At 40.1% G+C, this 18,647-nt stretch overlaps 1 protein-coding gene across 1 annotated transcript in view; it reads left to right on the forward strand.

The window, feature by feature from the left end:
* EXOC5 (exocyst complex component 5) overlaps positions 1 to 18,647 on the forward strand; it is a 44,230-nt gene that overhangs the window by 3,585 nt on the left and 21,998 nt on the right. Inside the window, exons 2-4 of the mRNA XM_037901201.2 lie at positions 9,296 to 9,390; positions 11,946 to 12,093; positions 13,989 to 14,183. Coding sequence (XP_037757129.1) covers positions 9,296 to 9,390; positions 11,946 to 12,093; positions 13,989 to 14,183 — 438 coding nt within the window. The remainder of the gene's footprint in view (positions 1 to 9,295; positions 9,391 to 11,945; positions 12,094 to 13,988; positions 14,184 to 18,647) is intronic.

An 18,647-nucleotide genomic window follows, 5' to 3' on the forward strand; every position in this document is an offset into this window, starting at 1 on the left:
TCTTTGTTGTGAAATAATTCGTTGAGGATGGGTCTGCAAAAGAATTCTTCTAATTCTCCCTGTTAGTATGGTATCAGTTTCTATGGTGCGGCAGAAGTTCAGCTCCTTGGAGACTAAAGATAGTTCAGCTCGGGTTAGGGGTGGTCTTGATAAATGATGATGATGGGGAGTTGGGGTTCTGTGGGGTTGTGGAGTTGTTTTAGTTGGTTTTGCTTTTTGTTTTGGTGTTGGATGGCTGTCATCAGGTTTTTTGATAGGTGTTTTAGTTTTTTTGCATAATCCACAGGTAGTTGTCCTGTTATTGTTCTTTTCCTTCCAGTGTATGGGAGTATGTGATCATTTCTTGTTTGAGGTTGTCTCTTCTGGAGTATGTAAGGTACAAGAGATAGTTCCTCAATTTTTCTGAAGTCCTGCTGCAGAGCTGTTCAGTGTATTTGGAGTTGTATGTAGTGGTCAGAGTGTTATTGATAATGTTTTGTTTCTTGCATTTGCCCAGGAAGTAGATGCTACTGTTAAGTTTTGCTTCCTTTTTCTTTGTGTTGTGGAATTTCCATTTCAGATGGCAAAATTTGGTATCTATCATGTACCAGAATTTGATATCTATATAGCAGCCATGTTGAAATTGTAGCGTGTAGATGAAGCCTTACCCTAGATACCAGGTTTGAAACATTGTTCCCTAATACAGATATACGGTCTATTTTTCTGTCCACTTAAGCAAATAAGAAGTTGTAATAGCTTTTTAAATGACTGTTAGTCAATAAGCTGCTTGTGGGAACCCTCCTACTAGTGTTTGAATTTGAAAAGTGATGCATCTTATGGTGGTAATTGGGTTGAACATAAAGGAAGATGTGTTACTGCCACATTGGCTATGTTTGAGAGCTATTTTCAACCTGATTATGTGCACTGATGTGGACAGGGATTTAGTGAAAATTGATGAGCCGGAGGGGACGTGAAGGATCGATCTGTCTACTGAGCCAAAATAGAGTTCAGTCATGATTACGGCTGAGCTGGATTTTAACATGGTTTGATCCAGTTTGGTTCCATTTGCCCAGGCCAGACCAAACCACATTATTGCCCAATTCAACCACAATTGTCATTAAATTTGGTTGTTTTGGCCCTATAGATATGGTCCCATATATTGCTTTGGTGCTAGAGGGAGGTTCAAAGCTGCACAGAAGATGCCTGTTAGAGTTCATCTGATGATATCATTTTTATGGATTGGGTGCTTAGAAATGACATTTACAGTAAATTTTGTTGTTTTCTGCAACTGTGGAAAGGAAATATAAAATGCTTACTCAGGCATCAGATTGCTCTAGATACTTTTATTGCACAGCTGTTTGAGCTTTTATGTAATACTTTCCACTATTCTAATTCTTGCCAAAAGAGAAGCAGCAACAGATAATTTAGTACTAATATTTTTTTTGTTGTTGATGATTAAAAGCTATGTTATTTTGTTTGCTTGTTTTTAAAGAGACAGAAAGATTGGACAGTGATGCTTTTTGAGCATAAGCTACAGCTCACTAACTTCTAAAATTACTATAACTGAAAGATTGGCGGGAAAACCTATTTTCTAAGTTTACTTTATGCATTGATCAATACTTTGTATTTCCCTTGTGTGTGTGTGTGTAACTTTCACACAACAATGGGGAGAAGAAAATGTGAATGTAAAATTACTAAAGTTGGCCAGGAGGTAAAAGGACTTGTCTGGTACATTAATGTAGTTTTAACTTATGTTAAAAATTTGATTAGATATCAAGTTGCTTTCCCCTGAAAATATTACTCCGAGAACCAAAAAACACCCACACATACCATATTGAATGATTTCAAATTCAGTACTGTTTGTGGGCTTGAGTCATATTATACATTATGTACTGATGTGCATTTTAGTCCCTGCAATATTCTCAAATGTAAAATGTACTGAAACCTCTCTCTCTCTGTCTCTCTCTCTCACTCAATGAAATCTGAGCGTTTACCTTGTATTCTTATGTGTCAGGTCACATGGAAAAAACTTTTATCTAAAACTGTTTGTCTGTATGTTTAGATTGTAAGATCCATGGTAGAGGAACTGCCTTGTGCAGTGCTGAGCACAGTCAATGCTTAACAAATAGTTGAAGAATTTGACACACAAAATCACAAGAAGACATTTCTATTCACATTACTTTAGGCTTTTTTAAAATAGTTTTTGTAAAATAAAGTAAGTTTGCAAGCTAATGAATCTTCAGGGAAAAATTATTTGAAACACACTTACTTGAGGGGAAGGAGAAACCTAAAAAGCAGTAATGTTGAAAGATTGTAGAAGTAATAGAGGTTAGCACATTAGACAAACTGGCTTTTTTTTTTTTTTTTTTTTTTTTTTTGGTAGCCGCCACATCTTACAATGTGATTTTTTTTTTTTTTTTTTTGGATGCATATGCAAAGATGTCACATCAAGAAAACAGGAGGTAATAGTTCTTCTCTGTGTGGCTGTGATATGAATCACCTAGAATATTGTACTCAGTTTGGAACACCACATCACTGAATGAGGTAGCTGCAACTGGACTGCAAGCTGTTTGGGAAAGGACTTCTTACCTATATTGGAGGTGCCTAGCACATCTTTACAGAAATAGCTCAGGGAAGAGTCACAAAATGGCTAAGAAGCTGAAGAGATTGACTTATGAAGAAAAAATTAAAAGAACTATGAATAGTTTACCTAAATTATGAATAAAGATGGAAACATCTTCACAAATATTTGGATAATAAAGATCAGGGAAGAGGAGTTAAATTTAGTATAGTACACAGGATTTTAATTTAGAGCTAATGGGATGAATCTGAAAAAGCGAAGACAGTCTGCATATCAGTAAAAACTTTGACACTGAGATGTACTAGTTTGTGGAGAAAGTTTTTCTAGAGATGTGGTGAAATCCCAGTTACTTTTGGAATTTTATAACCAGACTTGACAAAGCACTCAGACTTACTTACACAGAGTACAACAACAGAAAGGGATACTTTTCTGCTATGGGGACACTGACATCAATGTTGACTGATCAGGGAAACTGCATGATACTCGCATCTTTAAGAATGCAGGACTGTTCAGAAAGCTACAGGCAGGGATTTTCTTTCCTGACTGGTGGATTACCATTAGCTATGATTGAAATGCCAGTAGTGATGTTTGGGGACCAGCCTGCTCCTTGTTCCCCAGGCTCATGAAGCCATATACAGGCCAACTTGACAGTACCAAGGAAAGATTCCACTACCAACTGAGTGGATGAAGAATGACAACTGAATGTGCTTTTGGTAGATTGAAGGGATGCTGGTGTCCTTGACTCACAAGATTGGATCTCAGTGAGAAAAACATCCCCATGGTTGTAGCTGCCTGCTGTGTACTGCATAATACTTGTGAAGCAAAGGGTGAAAATTTTTAGCCATGGCAGATGGTAGAGATGGAGCTGCTATTTGCTGAGCTTGAACAGCCAGACACAAGGGCTATTAAAAGAGTTCAACATGGAGTTATACAGCTCGGGCTTTGAACGAGCACTTTAACAGTGAGCAACAGTAATGCACTGTGGTGTACTGTGGTGTTTTGGGGCCTGTTAGGAGCTGTTTGGTGCTTGGTGTATATCTATGAATATTACACTGTCAATGCACCTATTAATATTGTGGTGCTTGTTGTACATGCCTCCAGCTTCCATCCAGGACACACCACATGATCCATTGTCTCCAGCCAAGCTCTAAGATACAACCGCATTTGCTCCAATCCCTCAGACAGAGACAAACACCTACAAGATCTATATCAAGTATTCTTAAAACTACAATACCCACCTGGTGAAGTGAAAAAACAGATTGACAGAGCCAGAAGAGTACCCAGAAGTCACCTACTACAGGACAGGCCCAACGAAGAAAATAACAGAACGCCACTAGCTGTCACCTTCAGCCCCCAACTAAAACCTCTCCAGCGCATCATCAAGGATCTACAACCTATCCTGAAGGACGACCCATCACTCTCACAGATCTTGGGAGACAGAGCAGTCCTCGCTTACAGACAGCCCCCCAACCTCAAGCAAATACTTTCCAGCAACCACACACCACACAACAAAAACACCAACCCAGGAACCTGTCCTTGCAACAAAGCGTGATGCCAACTCTGTCCACGTATTTATTCAAGTGACACCATCATAGGACCTAATCACAGCCCACGCCATCAGGGGTTCGTTCACCTGCACATCTACCAATGTGATCTATGCCATCATGTGCCAGCAATGCCCCTCTGCCATGTACATTGGCAAAACCGGACTGTCTCTATGCAAAAGAATAAATGGACACAAATCTGGCATCAGGAATCATAACATTCAAAAACCGGTAGGAGAACACTTCAACCTCTCTGGCCACTCAATGAAAGATTTAAGGGTGGCAATTTTGCAACAGAAAAGCTTCAAAAACAGACTCCAAGGAGAAACTGCTGAGCTTGAATTAATGTGCAGACTAGATACCATTAACTTGGGTTTGACTAGAGACTGGGAGTGGCTGGGTCATTACACATATTGAATCTATTTCCCTAAGTTAAGTATCCTCACACCTTCTTGTCAACTGTCTAAATGGGCCATCTTGATTATCGCTACAAAAGTTTTTTTTCTCCTGCTGATAATAGCTCATCTTAACTAATTAACCTCTCACAGTTTGTATGGCACCTTCCAACTTATCTGGATGTGTGTATATATATCTTCTTACTATATGTTCCATTCTATGCATCTGATGAAGTGGGCTGTAGCCCAAGAAAGCCTATGCTCTAATAAATTTGTTAGTCTCTAAGGTGCCACAAGTACTCCTGTTCTTTTTGTTGTACAATTATGTTTATTATGCTGTTTTTTGTCACTGATCCTATGAGTTGTCACACTGTACAGTAACAAGTAAGTTGGTGTTTTCAATACCACTAGGCATTCTGCAGCATATGTTGGGAACTAATAAAGATGAATTATTTTCCAAACAATAGGATTTTACTAACCAATACAGTGCAAAAAAAAATTCTGTGCAAATTAAAATCAAATATGTTAAAAACTTAGGAACAGATTTTAAGAAGGGGAAAGAATGTTCATATCCATTTTAGCTGCACATACAACAACCAGGGCGCTCTCACGTCAGTGTATGTGAAGCTGTGGTTGTCCTTAATGTCCCTTGGTGTGGAGTGGTAGGGGTAGGGATGCAGCCTCTGATGCCATGTGGAATGTTGAGGGGAGTGTAGGGAGGTGCTATAATGGAGTTCTCCGGGTACTGCAGGTGGAGGTGAGCCCATGATTGTTGAACCACAAGAGTTTGCAGTTGTGTTTGCTGCTGGAGAAGCCCCACTATGTCCTGGTGCATCTACCTATCTTTTCCTACTGTGACTCCTGAACCTTTTTTACTGTCCTCTCTTTCCTTTTCCCTACAGTCTGCATTATTTACCCCAGGTCCTCTGCTCGTGGTGTGATGCAGCACCGGCTTGCAGAATCTCACTGAATTTGTCATCCCAAGTCCTCTTCTTTCTCCTTCTTATCTCTTCTCAGGCACTCTGTGGGTGTGGAGGCCGAACCCTCAAGACTGCTACGATAGCAGCTACAAATAAACACACCCATTGTCAGTTACCATTGTCAATGGAAAGCGAAAGTTAAGATTCAGAACTCCCTTCCCTTGTTGCGCTAAAGTTTTAAGCAAGTTTTATGCTCACTGACACTTCTGCTTCAGAATGCTTGTGCACGGTGCCACTTTATGGTTGCCAACTCTCCACTATTGGCCTGGAGTCTCCAGGAATTAAAGATTAATCTTTAAAGATTATGTTGTGATTAAATCTCCAGGAATATGTCCAACCAAAATTGGCAATCCTATACTACTCGCAGCACCAGCCATGGTGAGACTGGCCTTCCAGGAATGAGGAAAAAGGGGAGGGAATTGGTCAATTACATGAAACGACAAGTATAGGGCAACAGCCCTGAATACTGGCCCCATTTTCCATAGGTGAGAGTGATTTTAGCTGATATCTCACTCCTGAGGGTGACAAAGACACAGAGCGCACAGCTGCTGCTGGTGACCTGAAGCTGCCTGGGCCCGTGTGTTAGCCTGTGTACTGCAATGGTTCCTGCCAAAGTTATTGCCAACTAGTGGGGAAAGTATCCTACTGGAGCGGAAGAAAAAAGGCTGCCATCCCTCGAAACTTTCTGGAGAGGATAGCAGAGTATTTCCATGAAAGTTTCATTGAGATCTCTCAGGAGGATTTAAGGGACATACCTGTGTAAATAAACAAATTGCTCTACATGCCTTCACTCCCCCCGCCTAACTCTACAGGGGAATGAAAAGCAGATAACTACTTCTTGTTTTACTGCTCCATCTTCTAGTACAAATAAATTAATGAAAAGTCAATAGTTGTGTCATGTTAAGTTGGGGGCTCCATCAATAAACCATTATCATGGAAAATACATTTATACACTTACCTGAGGTTCCTTCCCCCACATTGGGCTCACCTGTGTGTGTGACTGCCGGGCCTGACTGGACTGTGGTTGAGTCTCAAACAGGTCTTGGCTCACATCATAGCTAGGTCCCCCGGTTGCACATCCCTCATCATCTTCCACCACCTTCTTGTCCTCACTGTTCAATTCAGATGCCTGTGCCTCAGGCTCCTGGGAGGTTCAGTACCAATGTAGACACAAGAACAAATGGATATAAACTGGCCATCGGGAAGTTTAGACTTGAAATTAGACGAAGGTTTCTAACCATCAGAGGAGTGAAGTTCTGGAACAGCCTTCCAAGGGAGGCAGTGGGGGCAAAAGACCTATCTGGCTTCAAGATTAAGCTCGATAAGTTTATGGAGGAGATGGTATGATGAGATAACATGATTTTGGCAATTAATTGATCTTTGACTGTTTGTGGTAAATAGGCCCGATGGCCTGTGATGGGATGTTAGATGGGGTGGGATCTGAGTTACTACAGAGAATTCTTTGCTGGGTGTCTGGCTGGTGAGTCTTGCCCACATGCTCGGGGTTCAGCTGATCGCCATATTTGGGGTTGGGAAGGAATTTTCCTCCAGGGAAGATTGGAAGAGGCCCTGGAGGTTTTTCGCCTTCCTCTGCAGTGTGGGGCACGGGTCACTTGCTGGAGGATTCTCTGCACCTTGAAGTCTTTAAACCATGATTTGAGGACTTTAATAGCTCAGACATAGGTGAGAGGTTTATTGCAGGGGTGGGTGGGTGAGATTCTGTGGCTTGTGTGGTACAGGAGGTCAGATTAGATTATCATAATGGTCCCTTCTGACCTTAAAGTCTATGAGTCTATGAAGTATCAATGGTGGTCTGTGGGGTGGTGATGGGGTCTCTGCCAAGTATGGTATGCAGCTTTTTGTAAAAGCGGAGTTCTGCAGCTCAGCACCAGATCAGCTATTGGCTTCCAGTATGACTGCTGCAGTTCCTTCACGTTCACACACAATCTGCTTATAGATGTCCACATTTCTACTGCTGGTCTGTAGCTGTGCCTGTAAAGCCTCTTCTCCCCTCAGGCCCAGGAGATCCAATATCGTAGAATATCAGGGTTGGAAGGGACCTCAGGAGGTCATCTAGTCCAACCCCCTGCTCAAAGCAGGACCAATCCCCAACTAAATATCTCCTGTCTACTCCAGGCAAGCGCATCCAGATACTGTAGCTGGCATGCTCAGCTAGTTATACACAATAATGGAGACTGCTAGGTGTGCTTGCCCAGCTGGACAGTCATTTCAAAGCATTTCAAAAATTTGTGGAGCTTTAAAACCATAGTGGTGGGGATTGACTGCTGGTCTCCATGACACTGAGCAGTGGAGTTCATTGTAAGCAGAGCGGTCAGTGTCGGGCACTGTGGGACAGTTGCTGGAGGACTGTTAGGATCAACAAAGGTAATGCAGTGTTTGTGCTCAGACTGCATCAACCTCTGTATATTGACCATGGCACAATGCTGGTTGAGGCAGTGATGTTACTGTTACTGCATTGCTGGAAGGGGACGCTTACATCAGTGGGAGATGCATTTAAGTGAAGACACGTGCACAACTTGGTCCCTGCAAGGTGGCTTATGTCAACTGAATTTTGTAATATAGACCAGACCTCGAACTTGAAAGGCAAAGGCTCCTAACTCACAGTATCACTTAAGTGCCATGTGGGAGGGGAGGAGCTTGTGTGTTCTGTCAGATGACACGTTTCAACATGTAAAGTCTGTATCAGTGTATTAAAATGTGTATTTAGAGCTTTTCTGTTTACTTATGGATAAGTCACAGCATTACTCTGGTCAGAATTTTGGGAGTTGCTACTTAAAGTCTTGGACTAGTGCCAAAACAACTTAGCTAGTTTGAGCAACCAGAAATCATTTTAATGCATCTGATGAACTAATAGTTGGAAAGCAGACATTTCTATTTCAAGTATCAAACATTAAAATTCTGCTTTCCTTCTACTTTTGTTCTGACTCTGTTTGAGTGACTATCTCAAGATATGTTAGTACTTGAACTAATACTATACCCCATTTGAAAGCTTTCAGATAATGTAAGGGAAGATTCTGATCCTATGTATGTTACTGGGCCCATAAAGGGTTAATGTTGAACTCTTGGGATTCATGAGACTATGGCTGCTAATGTAGCACTGGGGTAGAAATGGTGAGTAATATACTGATTTAAAGGAGGGTGGGTGTCACTAAATTGTGTATTTTTCAATATTTGTTATAAGAGTAACTGTTTTTAAAAAAAAGAGAATTGCAAGTTTTAGTTAGTGGGGACTGCATCTTAATCGAATGAACGGAGAAATAATCTGTCTTCCCTCCCATTCACTGTTGCGTAATGTCTCTGGCAGGTACAGCATGTGTTTTTAAGGGAAAGTTATTTTAGTAAATTTGTATTTTAGCTGTCCAAGAATGTTGTCCTTTTTGAAAAACGATAGTTGGCATTGTCTGCTTTTGTTGAAATTAATCACACTGTCCACTTTGCTCTTCTTTGTATCCTTCTCTTCCCTCTGGTCTTTTTGTCTCCTCTGGAAACAAGAAGAGCCAGCACCCTGTTAACAGTTAGCTCTTCGCAGACCACCAGCAATTGTTCTGTGGATCACTAGTAGCGCACAGACCATAGTTTGACAATCTTTGAATTAGATGTTCAGTATACCATTCTTATATGGTTTGTAGATTTGTAGATTAAATATATAAACAAGAAAGGTGATGGTTACTGTCAACACTGTGTATGGCCTTTATTGCAACGGAGTTTTTAACCACTTTCGTAATGATGTGAAAACTGCAACTTAGTAAATTACCCACTGTGGCACATTGTAAAGAGTCTTTATTCTGTGGCTAGGAGCCTTTTGTGGCAGATGAGTACATTGAACGCCTGGCATGGAGAACTCCTGGAGGAGGTTCCAGAGGTGGCGCAGAAGCTTTTGATCCCAAAAGGTAAATGAAAATGTATAATTTGTCTTAACAGTCTTTAATTATTCAAATTGTTTTTTACATCTGTAACAGAGCTATGTGCAATGTCGGCATGTATCCAAGAAGATCTCCAACTGGGAGAATTACTAAAATATGTGACCACAAGCCAGATTTTTAATGAACTTTCAGAACAATTTTATTTAGGGGAAAAAATATAGCAGTAAGAAATGAGCAGGGAAATCCCTTTTTAAATAAAAGGGAATGGCTTCTACTTGGCCTCATGCTTTGACAGTGGTAATTTTTTCCGGTCAAGAGGGAGAGGTGGGTTGAGGAGTGTCCTTAGGCAACAAGGCCAGCCTTCTTTTTCATGTGTTAATAACTTTAATCACCAAGTAAAGTCAATTAAGTAAAAATTCTATGCAGTAATACCCTTGGGGGGGGGGGGGGGAAGGGGAGTGAAAATATTCTGTACCATTTTGGTTTTTATAGGATGGAGCATTGTTGTGGTGTCTCAGCATCTCCCACAAAATATTCATTTGTTACCCTGGTTAGCATGAGGAAGGCCATGTTGGCTTAAGCAATTTTGATTTTCTGATATGTTGAAAAGAATCCATGTTTCAATCAGTGCTGTTCATTATGACTTTACTCTCACCAATGCTGTTCTTAAAGCCATCACTGACTAGAGTATGAGTATTTTGGGGGTGGGTGGGTGTCCCTTCTTCCTTTTTTAGTCACAATTTAGGAGTGCTCAGTAGGACTCAATTTAGGGTAGACCTAAATTAACTTGGATTAAAGTAGAGCACAATAGCTATTCCTGAATAATTCCATGTGTGAATTCCCACATTCTGGATTAAGTGTGTCTGGTTCCTGTTTAACTTAATCTACAGTAGATCAAGCTAAAGAGGAACAAAGCACTCTTATTCCACAAAAAGAAGGTCTGCACATGGAATTAGATATCTCCACATGTGGACAAGCCCATTCTAGCCAGAGGTACATATGAAAGACCAAGATAGAGGCTTCATTAATAAGGTTCAGTGACAACCCCCTAGTGAGAAGCCCAGTCCTTTGGACATAAGAGAGGCCATACTGGGTCAGATTCAACGTCCATCTAGCCCAGTATCCTGTCTTCTGACAGTGACCAATGGCAGGTGCTTCAGAGGGAATGAACAGAACAGGTAATCATCCCATGTCGCCCATTTCCAGCTTCTGGCAAACAGAGGTGAGGGACACCGTCCCTGCCCATCCTGGCTAATAGCCATTGATAGACCTATCCTCCATGACAGCTGCAGCAGTTGGGATGGGGGTTTCTAGAATGGTCCTGTCCCTGGAATTAGACTTGAGAACTGAAGTTACCCATTGAAATGAATGGAAGAGGTTCACACTTCTGAGTCATTATTTTTAAACAATAGTCATTGTGTCAGTGGTTTACGTTCAGGCCACATTTTAAAGATTACTTTCATAACCATAAGCTTAGATTTTCAAGAATAATAACGTGGCAGCATTACCATATTGCCCATGGTGGGTAAGCTTCATGAACTTCTGCACAATCTAACATTTAATAAGTTAAGATTTTTTTTTTTAGTCCTTACAGTTACAATGATGGCTTTTGAAATGTGAACAGTATATAAACTAATGCAGTGTGCAGAGACAACTCCAGTACTGCTTCTGCTCGTAACTTTGCGAAGCTGCGGTTAAGTGAAAGCTGGTCAGTCTTAGCAGCAGTAAACACTGACATTCAGACCAGTGGGAGTAGTGGTGAAACTGACAAGAATCAGGTCAGTTTCATGCAGCTGCTTGATGGAAAAGCTATAAACCTCAGAGGAGGTAGGCTCTGGAGCTATTCACTGGGAGGAGGCACAGGAAGGGTAGAATAGCAGAGATACCACTCTTCCTTCACTTCACAGTTGCCTGGAGACTCTTTGGGATGGGAGAAGTGAGCAGAGAGTGTGTGCTCCTTTTCCCTTCTAGTAGTTGGATCAGGTTGGAAGGGCTTCAAATTATTTGGACACTTACTCGCAGAGGCTAATATGAAAAAGTGGATCCTCCAAACAGGGTCCAGGAACAGCATCCTGGAAGAAATGCCATCACCTTCTCCTCGGCTAATCCAGCATTTCCCCAGATGCAGAGTTCCCTGATCTTTCATTTGTCTTTTGTTATTAGGGTTAGTCCTGTGACTGTTTTATTCCTTACATTTTTCACCTTGGTGAGAAGGCCTAGTGTTTGTCTATATTAGGAATTTTTGCACTGGTGCAAGAAAACCATTGTAAAAATCCCTAATGGAGACAAGTCCTTGGGCTAGTAAGTGCCTGGCAATTTTTTTTCAAGCTGCTATATCTATATCTGTATAAAAATATGAAATGCACAGGTGTAAGAGCTATACATGTAATTTAAAAAAAAGCCAGAAGCTTCAGTTCTACAGAGATTGATACCTTAGGTTCAATCACTAGCTAAAGAAAGCTTCCCGCTGCCTGCAGATGAGTGGGTTTCTTAGGCCTGTGCTTTTAATACGTTTTTACTGTAGTAAGATAAACCTTTTCATACTAAAATCTGCTTTATCAAATCATCATTTTTTAAATCAGATTATTAGAAGAATTTGTAAATCATATCCAAGAACTACAGGTAATGGATGAAAGGATTCAAAGAAAGGTGGAGAAGTTAGAACAGCATTGCCAGAAAGAAGCCAAGGAATTTGCCAAGAAAGTACAAGAGCTGCAGAAAAGCAACCAGGTAAGAACTAAGGTGTATAGTCAGTATTAAATTATAAAAGCTATTGAAAAATGTGTTATCCTATACAAAAATTCTCAGTACTGTGGGACCATAATTTGCAATCAGATCTCTTTAAACAGCTCTCTTTTTAAAAAAAAAAAAAAAAAAGTGTGTGTGTCTTAGTCTTATATGTAAAACAGGTCTTTACTTCAGGGATTGCTGGGCTCTTCAACCCCTGCGGGACGTATTGGCAACTGCAGGACTTCTCATGAAGGCCGTATGTTCAATCACTGTGCGAGTAGCTTTAGCAAGACCAGCTCCTCTTCATTCCTTGCTGGGAGCCTCTGCAACAAAACCAAGAGCTAGGAATTCCTCCCCATTCTCCTGGGAGTTGTTGGCAACTATCTACTAGGGGAGAGGATTAAATGGGAGGAAAATAATATCTTTTAAATGCAGTACTTAAACAGTAGTTGCTAATGGCTATGTACTAGAGTGAAACCCATTTATAATGGAGTGAAGCTTTGTTGAGTAGCAAACCCTGCCCTGCTTTCTAGAATGCATGAGGACTGGTATGTTTCCACCGTGAAGTGAGTGCAAGGGCCAGGTGCCAATAGTCAGCCAGCCATGTCAAGTATTTGGAGCATAATTATGTAAGAATTAAAATAGTGATGAACAAGAGTCACCACTGCTATTGAGCTGCTCAGGAACATGCAGAACACAAGGTAGGGGTATCTTTCTGTCAATGTGTGCAGCTCATTGCCATGGGATGTTGTGAAGGGTAAAAGCATAACTGGGTTAAAAAAAGAATTAGATAGCCATTAATGGACCTGTCAATGAACTTATTAGCCAAGATGTTCAGGGATGCAACCCTGAACCCACCATGCTCTGGGTGTCCCTAAACCTCTGACTGCCAGAAGGTGGTTTTGCCAGTCTTGTTCAGTTACTTCCCTTTGAATCATCTGGCACTGACCATTATCAGAAGATAGGATACTGGGTTATTATGGGCATTCTTATGTCTTTACAAATCCAAATTTTGGGTGCTAGTCTGGGATGTGAGTATCAGTCAACTAAGAATAAAATTATAAAATGTGAATCTTATTTGCAATATCTTATGCATAACTGAAAATGTTCATTTAAAACCATATTCATACGAAGTCTGTATGTATGTGTGTGGATTTGGCCCCATATCTTTTAGCATAGAGAAAGACAAAGTTTAGGGTACAATACACATTTGTAACTAAAGTCACATCTGGTTTTGGTACTTTACAAGTTATTTTTGGTATTTTACATAAATATCTCTGCTAAAAGATATGGGTCCGGATCCTCAGCTGGTGTAAATCAACATAGCTTCACTGATTTCAGTAGAGCTACATCAGTTTACATCAGCTGAGCAGTGGGCCACTACCTGTTTTATTAGTTTTAAAATACTAAAATTCCCAGGTCGGATTATAGACTATTGCCTTTCATCTTCAGTGTTTGCTTATATCAGTGTTTCTCAACCTAGTTACCATTGTGGGCTGCATATGCAGCTCTTTGTGTTATGTGGGCTGCATCCACACGATATATATACTACCTATATGGCTCTGAGGATGTCACATGGGCCACAGCTGTGTGCTGATTGGGCTGGAAACCAGCCATGGGTTGAGAACCACTGGGTTATATGGCTCTTCAGAAAAGTGTAAAGCAAGTAAGTGAACACTGGGCAACTAGGTGTACACTCTAAATGAAGCATATATCTCTTTTCCCATCACAGGAGTTGTCTCTCCTGCTCTGAGAGCACTGAGCTTGTAATTTAGGTGTCCAGTTTGGTTTGCTTGTCATTGTGACTGATACTAGATAGAATTGATTGTTTACTTTTTTTAAGTACAGTAAGTGGAAAAATTGGGTATTTTATAGGCATGTCTGTGTTCTCCCAGGTTGCCTTCCAACATTTCCAAGAACTAGATGAGCACATCAGCTATGTAGCAACTAAGGTCTGTCACCTTGGTGACCAACTGGAGGGGGTAAACACGCCACGGCAACGGGCTGTGGAGGCTCAGAAACTGATGAAATACTTTAATGAGTTTCTGGATGGAGAGCTGAAGTCTGATGTTTTTACAAACTCTGAAAAGGTAAGAGCTGTCAGCGGGATAAAAGCAGTTCAAAGCAATAAGCAGTACTGCCCTAATTACAAGCTGCTACCATGACTTACCATGGTCAGACTTCAAACCAGTGAGTGACTGACTTCTTAAAGTTTCATTGTTCTGAAATGTAAATTAACAACACTAGCCTGCAGATTGCTGATACAGCATTTGTATTCAGTGATTCTTAATTTGGCAATGTTGGCATTTTTCATTTTATGAAATTATAAGAGATTTGAAAAATGCTGAGAGGGCAGCTTTAGAATGCACACAGAAATCTCTTGCTTTTTTTTTCTTTGAACCCCTCCCTCACTTCAATTCTACCCAATAATCCATAAAGTTTTTGAACACAACTTCTGAGATTTTGTTGTGCTGGGCCAGTTTACTGGCTGTGGATACTTGTAATTGGAGTGTGCTTTTGGGCTACGTACAGCCTATGGTGGTGTGTTCTCTCCCCTCACCAAGATTTGGGCGAATTAGGCATTAAAGCTGAGTTACTTCTTAAAAGAACTGACAAGAAGAAAGTTTCTAGTTGTCCTTCCTTACGAAGATCGCTGTGAAAGCATAAATCAGTATAAACTGACCAGTGGGACTGAAAGGAACAAACTGCAGAAGTGGAGCCCAGCTGCTGCAGGAAACAGGACACAGAGAGAACTCCATGCAGTATGTAAAATGAATGTTACATTTGAGATGTATCCCAAAGAATCATCACACTAACCCAAAGTACTGTGCATAGTGTGCATGGTGGATAGGAGTTGCTACATTTGGGATGGCAAAAATTAATTTTGCAGGCCTGGCAAAAATGTTAAGGATGGCTGGCTCTACTTGAAATACATCCTGTGGGAGAGATGTGAGTCATAGCTCAGTGTTAATAGTCATCCCCTTACTGCTTAGCTGAAGATATATCATAAGGAAATTAGAAACTAACCATTTCATATGTCCATACTCCGTAGCAGCCAGTTGCACAGTGTTGTTTGACTCATTGTGGGTATCCAGTAATTGGTGATTGGCACTCTGCATTAATCAGTGAGATTGTGTGAAAAAGTGCTCCTGTCTTTCAAGAAAAATGAGAAGTGGTTTAAACTTAAAAAAAAAAAAAAAAAAAAGCATCACAAGCAGGCAAAACCTTTTCCAGATCTGTATATAAAAGTTATTTGTCAAAATGTTGTAACTTTCTAAGCTAGACACAAATAAAACTTGCATACATTTTTTTAAAAAAGTGCTTACCATTCTCCCCCATATAAAATCCCATGTGGTAACATGGGATTTAAATAGAACAGCGCAGGTTAGAATAGTTACTTTTCAGCCTACTGCAGTAAGTGTCATTGTTAAGTAGCTAGTATTTTCATGCCATTTATAATTAGAAGTTCCGTAGCACTTTCCACTGGAAGATCCCAAAATATTTGAATAGATTTTTAAGGTGGAGAAAGGATTTGACGAACATGAATTAATTCTAACACCACCCGGTGAAGTAGGATCTCCATCTTACAGATGTGGGTGTGAAGGAGAGAAATGAGGCAGAGGCCAAACTATTTGCTTTAGGCCACAAAGGAAGCCTGTGGCAGAGCTGGGAGTAAAAACTAGGTTTTCTAGGTACAAGTAATCCTATGTAGATACCATGTAAGTCTGGTGCTTGCATATTGATTGTGCTCTGTAACTTCCCAATTCAAATCATAAATTGAGATAATGATTATAGGAATAAGGGAGAACCTGCTTAGATATATGCTTTACCATCACCCTGTACCCACAACAATTTAAGTCCAATTCTGTGTGTGCTCTAAAAATAAAATATCAATAGTTTTGTCTGTTATATGATCTTAGAGGCCAAATGTCTCTGTTCGTATCACGGCTTTTGGGGCTAATGGCACCTCTTGGGTTACCCTTGCATTATCCCCACATAAGTGCAGGGTTTACTCTAACATTTTTACCACAGTTAAAATAATTTCTTTCTTGGACACTTAATGATTGTGCCTTGATGATTTCCCTGGGTAAACCTTATTGCCTTATTGACCTCATGCTTCCAAATTCTTTCCTGAAGTCTAGTTGGATTTTTTTCTCTTTTCTACTTTTGGATTGTTTTTTCAATCTTGCCATTTTTTAACTACTCTGAATAATTCTCCCACATTTTTATTTCTGTAATATCATATCTCTGCTTTGCAGTCTCTTTCCCAAACTGTATGTATCCAATTTCTTCAGCCTCTTTATGAAGGCATATCTTCTGTTCCTCATCACTTCTGTTGCCCTGCTTTCGAGGGAATGGTTAACCAATCCTCTTTCTGTAATGAGAAGCCTATAAGTGAGCAAAGTGCTCCAGATGTCACTTTTCTAAAGATGGATAAAATAATCACCTTCTTAGTTTTATCAGATATACCCAGATTAGTGTTTGCTCTTTATGCAACATCATTGCACCATGTGCTCATGTTTAATGTGTTTGCTGTCATCTTCAAATCCTTCTCTGCATTACCGCTCTGTAATCAGCATTTTGCTGTTTTGTCCTTTACATGGATTAAAATATATTACCTTGAATTATTTATTAAAACTTCCTCCTGTTTATCTCAGTCCATATTTTTTAAATTCTTTAGGTACTTCTAGTCTTTAACTTTTTTTTTTTATAGCATCTGTATTTATTTAGATTTAACACAGTTCATTGAGGTCTGATTTAATTAAAAACTAAATGTGTGGATTGAAGTAGAAGCCATGGAAAATTGATTTGTTATGGCTGTATTGTACACAGGTGTTATTGAATTCTGGACCCTCACTTAAGAAGTTGGTTAATAATTGTGCAAAAATAAAAATATTTGTATGATTGTAGTGCCTACGAGCCCTCTCCCAGCTCACAAGAACAGAACTGGCAGGGAGACCACAATATGATCATATCTCCTTAATCCTGTCAAATCTAGCATCATTGTTTTTTTGGTGGTTTTAACTAGGGCTGTCAGTTAATCACAGTTAACTCCCAATTAACTACAAAAAAATTAATCGTGATTAATCGCACTGTTAAACAATAAAATGCCAATTGAAATTTATTAAATATTTTTGGATGTTTTTCTACATTTTCAAATATATCTATTTCAGTTACAACATAGAATAAAAACTGTACATTGCTCACTTCATATTTTTGATTACAAATATTTGCACTGTAAAAATGATAAAATAAATAGTATTTTTCCGTTCACCTCATACAAGTACTGTAGTGCCATCTCTTTATCATGAAAGTGCAACTTACAAATGTAGGTTTTTTTTGTTAGATTCATAGATATTAAGGTCAGAAAGGATCATTATGATCACCTATCTGACCTCCTGGACAATGCAGGCCACAGAATCTCACCCACCCACTCCTGCGATAAACCTCTCACCTATGTCTAAACTATTGAAATCCTCAAATCATGGTTTAAAGACTTCAAGGTGCAGAGAATCCTCCAGCAAGTGACCCGTGCTCTATGCTACAGAGAAAGGCAAAAACCCCCCAGGGCTTCTTCCAATCTGCCCTGGAGGAAAATTCCTTCCTGATCCCAAATATGGCGATCAGCTGAACCCTGAGCATATGGGCAAGATTCACCAGCCAGATACCCAGCAAATCATAGAATATCAGGGTTGGAAGGGACCTCAGGAGGTCATCTAGTCCAACCCCCTGCTCAAAGCAGGACCAATCCCCAACTAAATCATCCCAGCCAGGGCTTTGTCAAGCCTGACCTTAAAAATATCTAAGGAAGGAGATTCCACCACCTTCCTAGGTAATGCATTCCAGTGTTTCACCATCCTCCTAGTGAAAAAGTTTTTCCTAATATCCAACCTAAACCTCCCCCACTGCAACTTGAGACCATTACTCCTTGTTCTGTCCTCAGCTACCACTGAGAACAGTCTAGATCCATCCTCTTTGGAACCCCCTTTCAGGTAGTTGAAAGCAACTATCAAGCAAAGAATTCTCTGTAGTAACTCAGATCCCACCCCATCTAACATCTCATCACAGGCCATTGGGCCTATTTACCATGAATATTTAAAGATCAATTAATTGCCAAAATCATGTTATCCCATCATACCGTCTCCTTTAGAGCCTAGAAGTCCACTCAGTTCTCCTACTTGTTAAGCCAATCGCTAAGAGAAACAAGTTTGTTTATATTTATGGGAGATAATGCTGCCCTCTTCTTACTTACAATGTCACCTGAAAGTGAGAACAGGTGTTCACATGGCACTGTCGTAACTGGCATTGCAAGATATTTGAGCCAGGTGCACTAAAGATTCATATGCCTCTTCATGCTTCAGCCATCATTCTAGAGGACATGCTTCCATTCTGATGACACTCTTTTAAAAAAAAATGCATTAATTAAATTTGTGACCGAACTCCTTGGGGGAAAATTGTATGTCTTCTGCTCTGTTTTACCTGCATCCTGCCATATATTTCATGTTATAGCAGTCTTGGAGGATGACCCAGCACATGTTGTTCATTTTAAGAAT

The sequence above is a fragment of the Chelonia mydas genome, chromosome 6 (genome assembly GCF_015237465.2).
Source record: "Chelonia mydas isolate rCheMyd1 chromosome 6, rCheMyd1.pri.v2, whole genome shotgun sequence".
Lineage (NCBI taxonomy): Eukaryota > Metazoa > Chordata > Testudines > Cheloniidae > Chelonia > Chelonia mydas.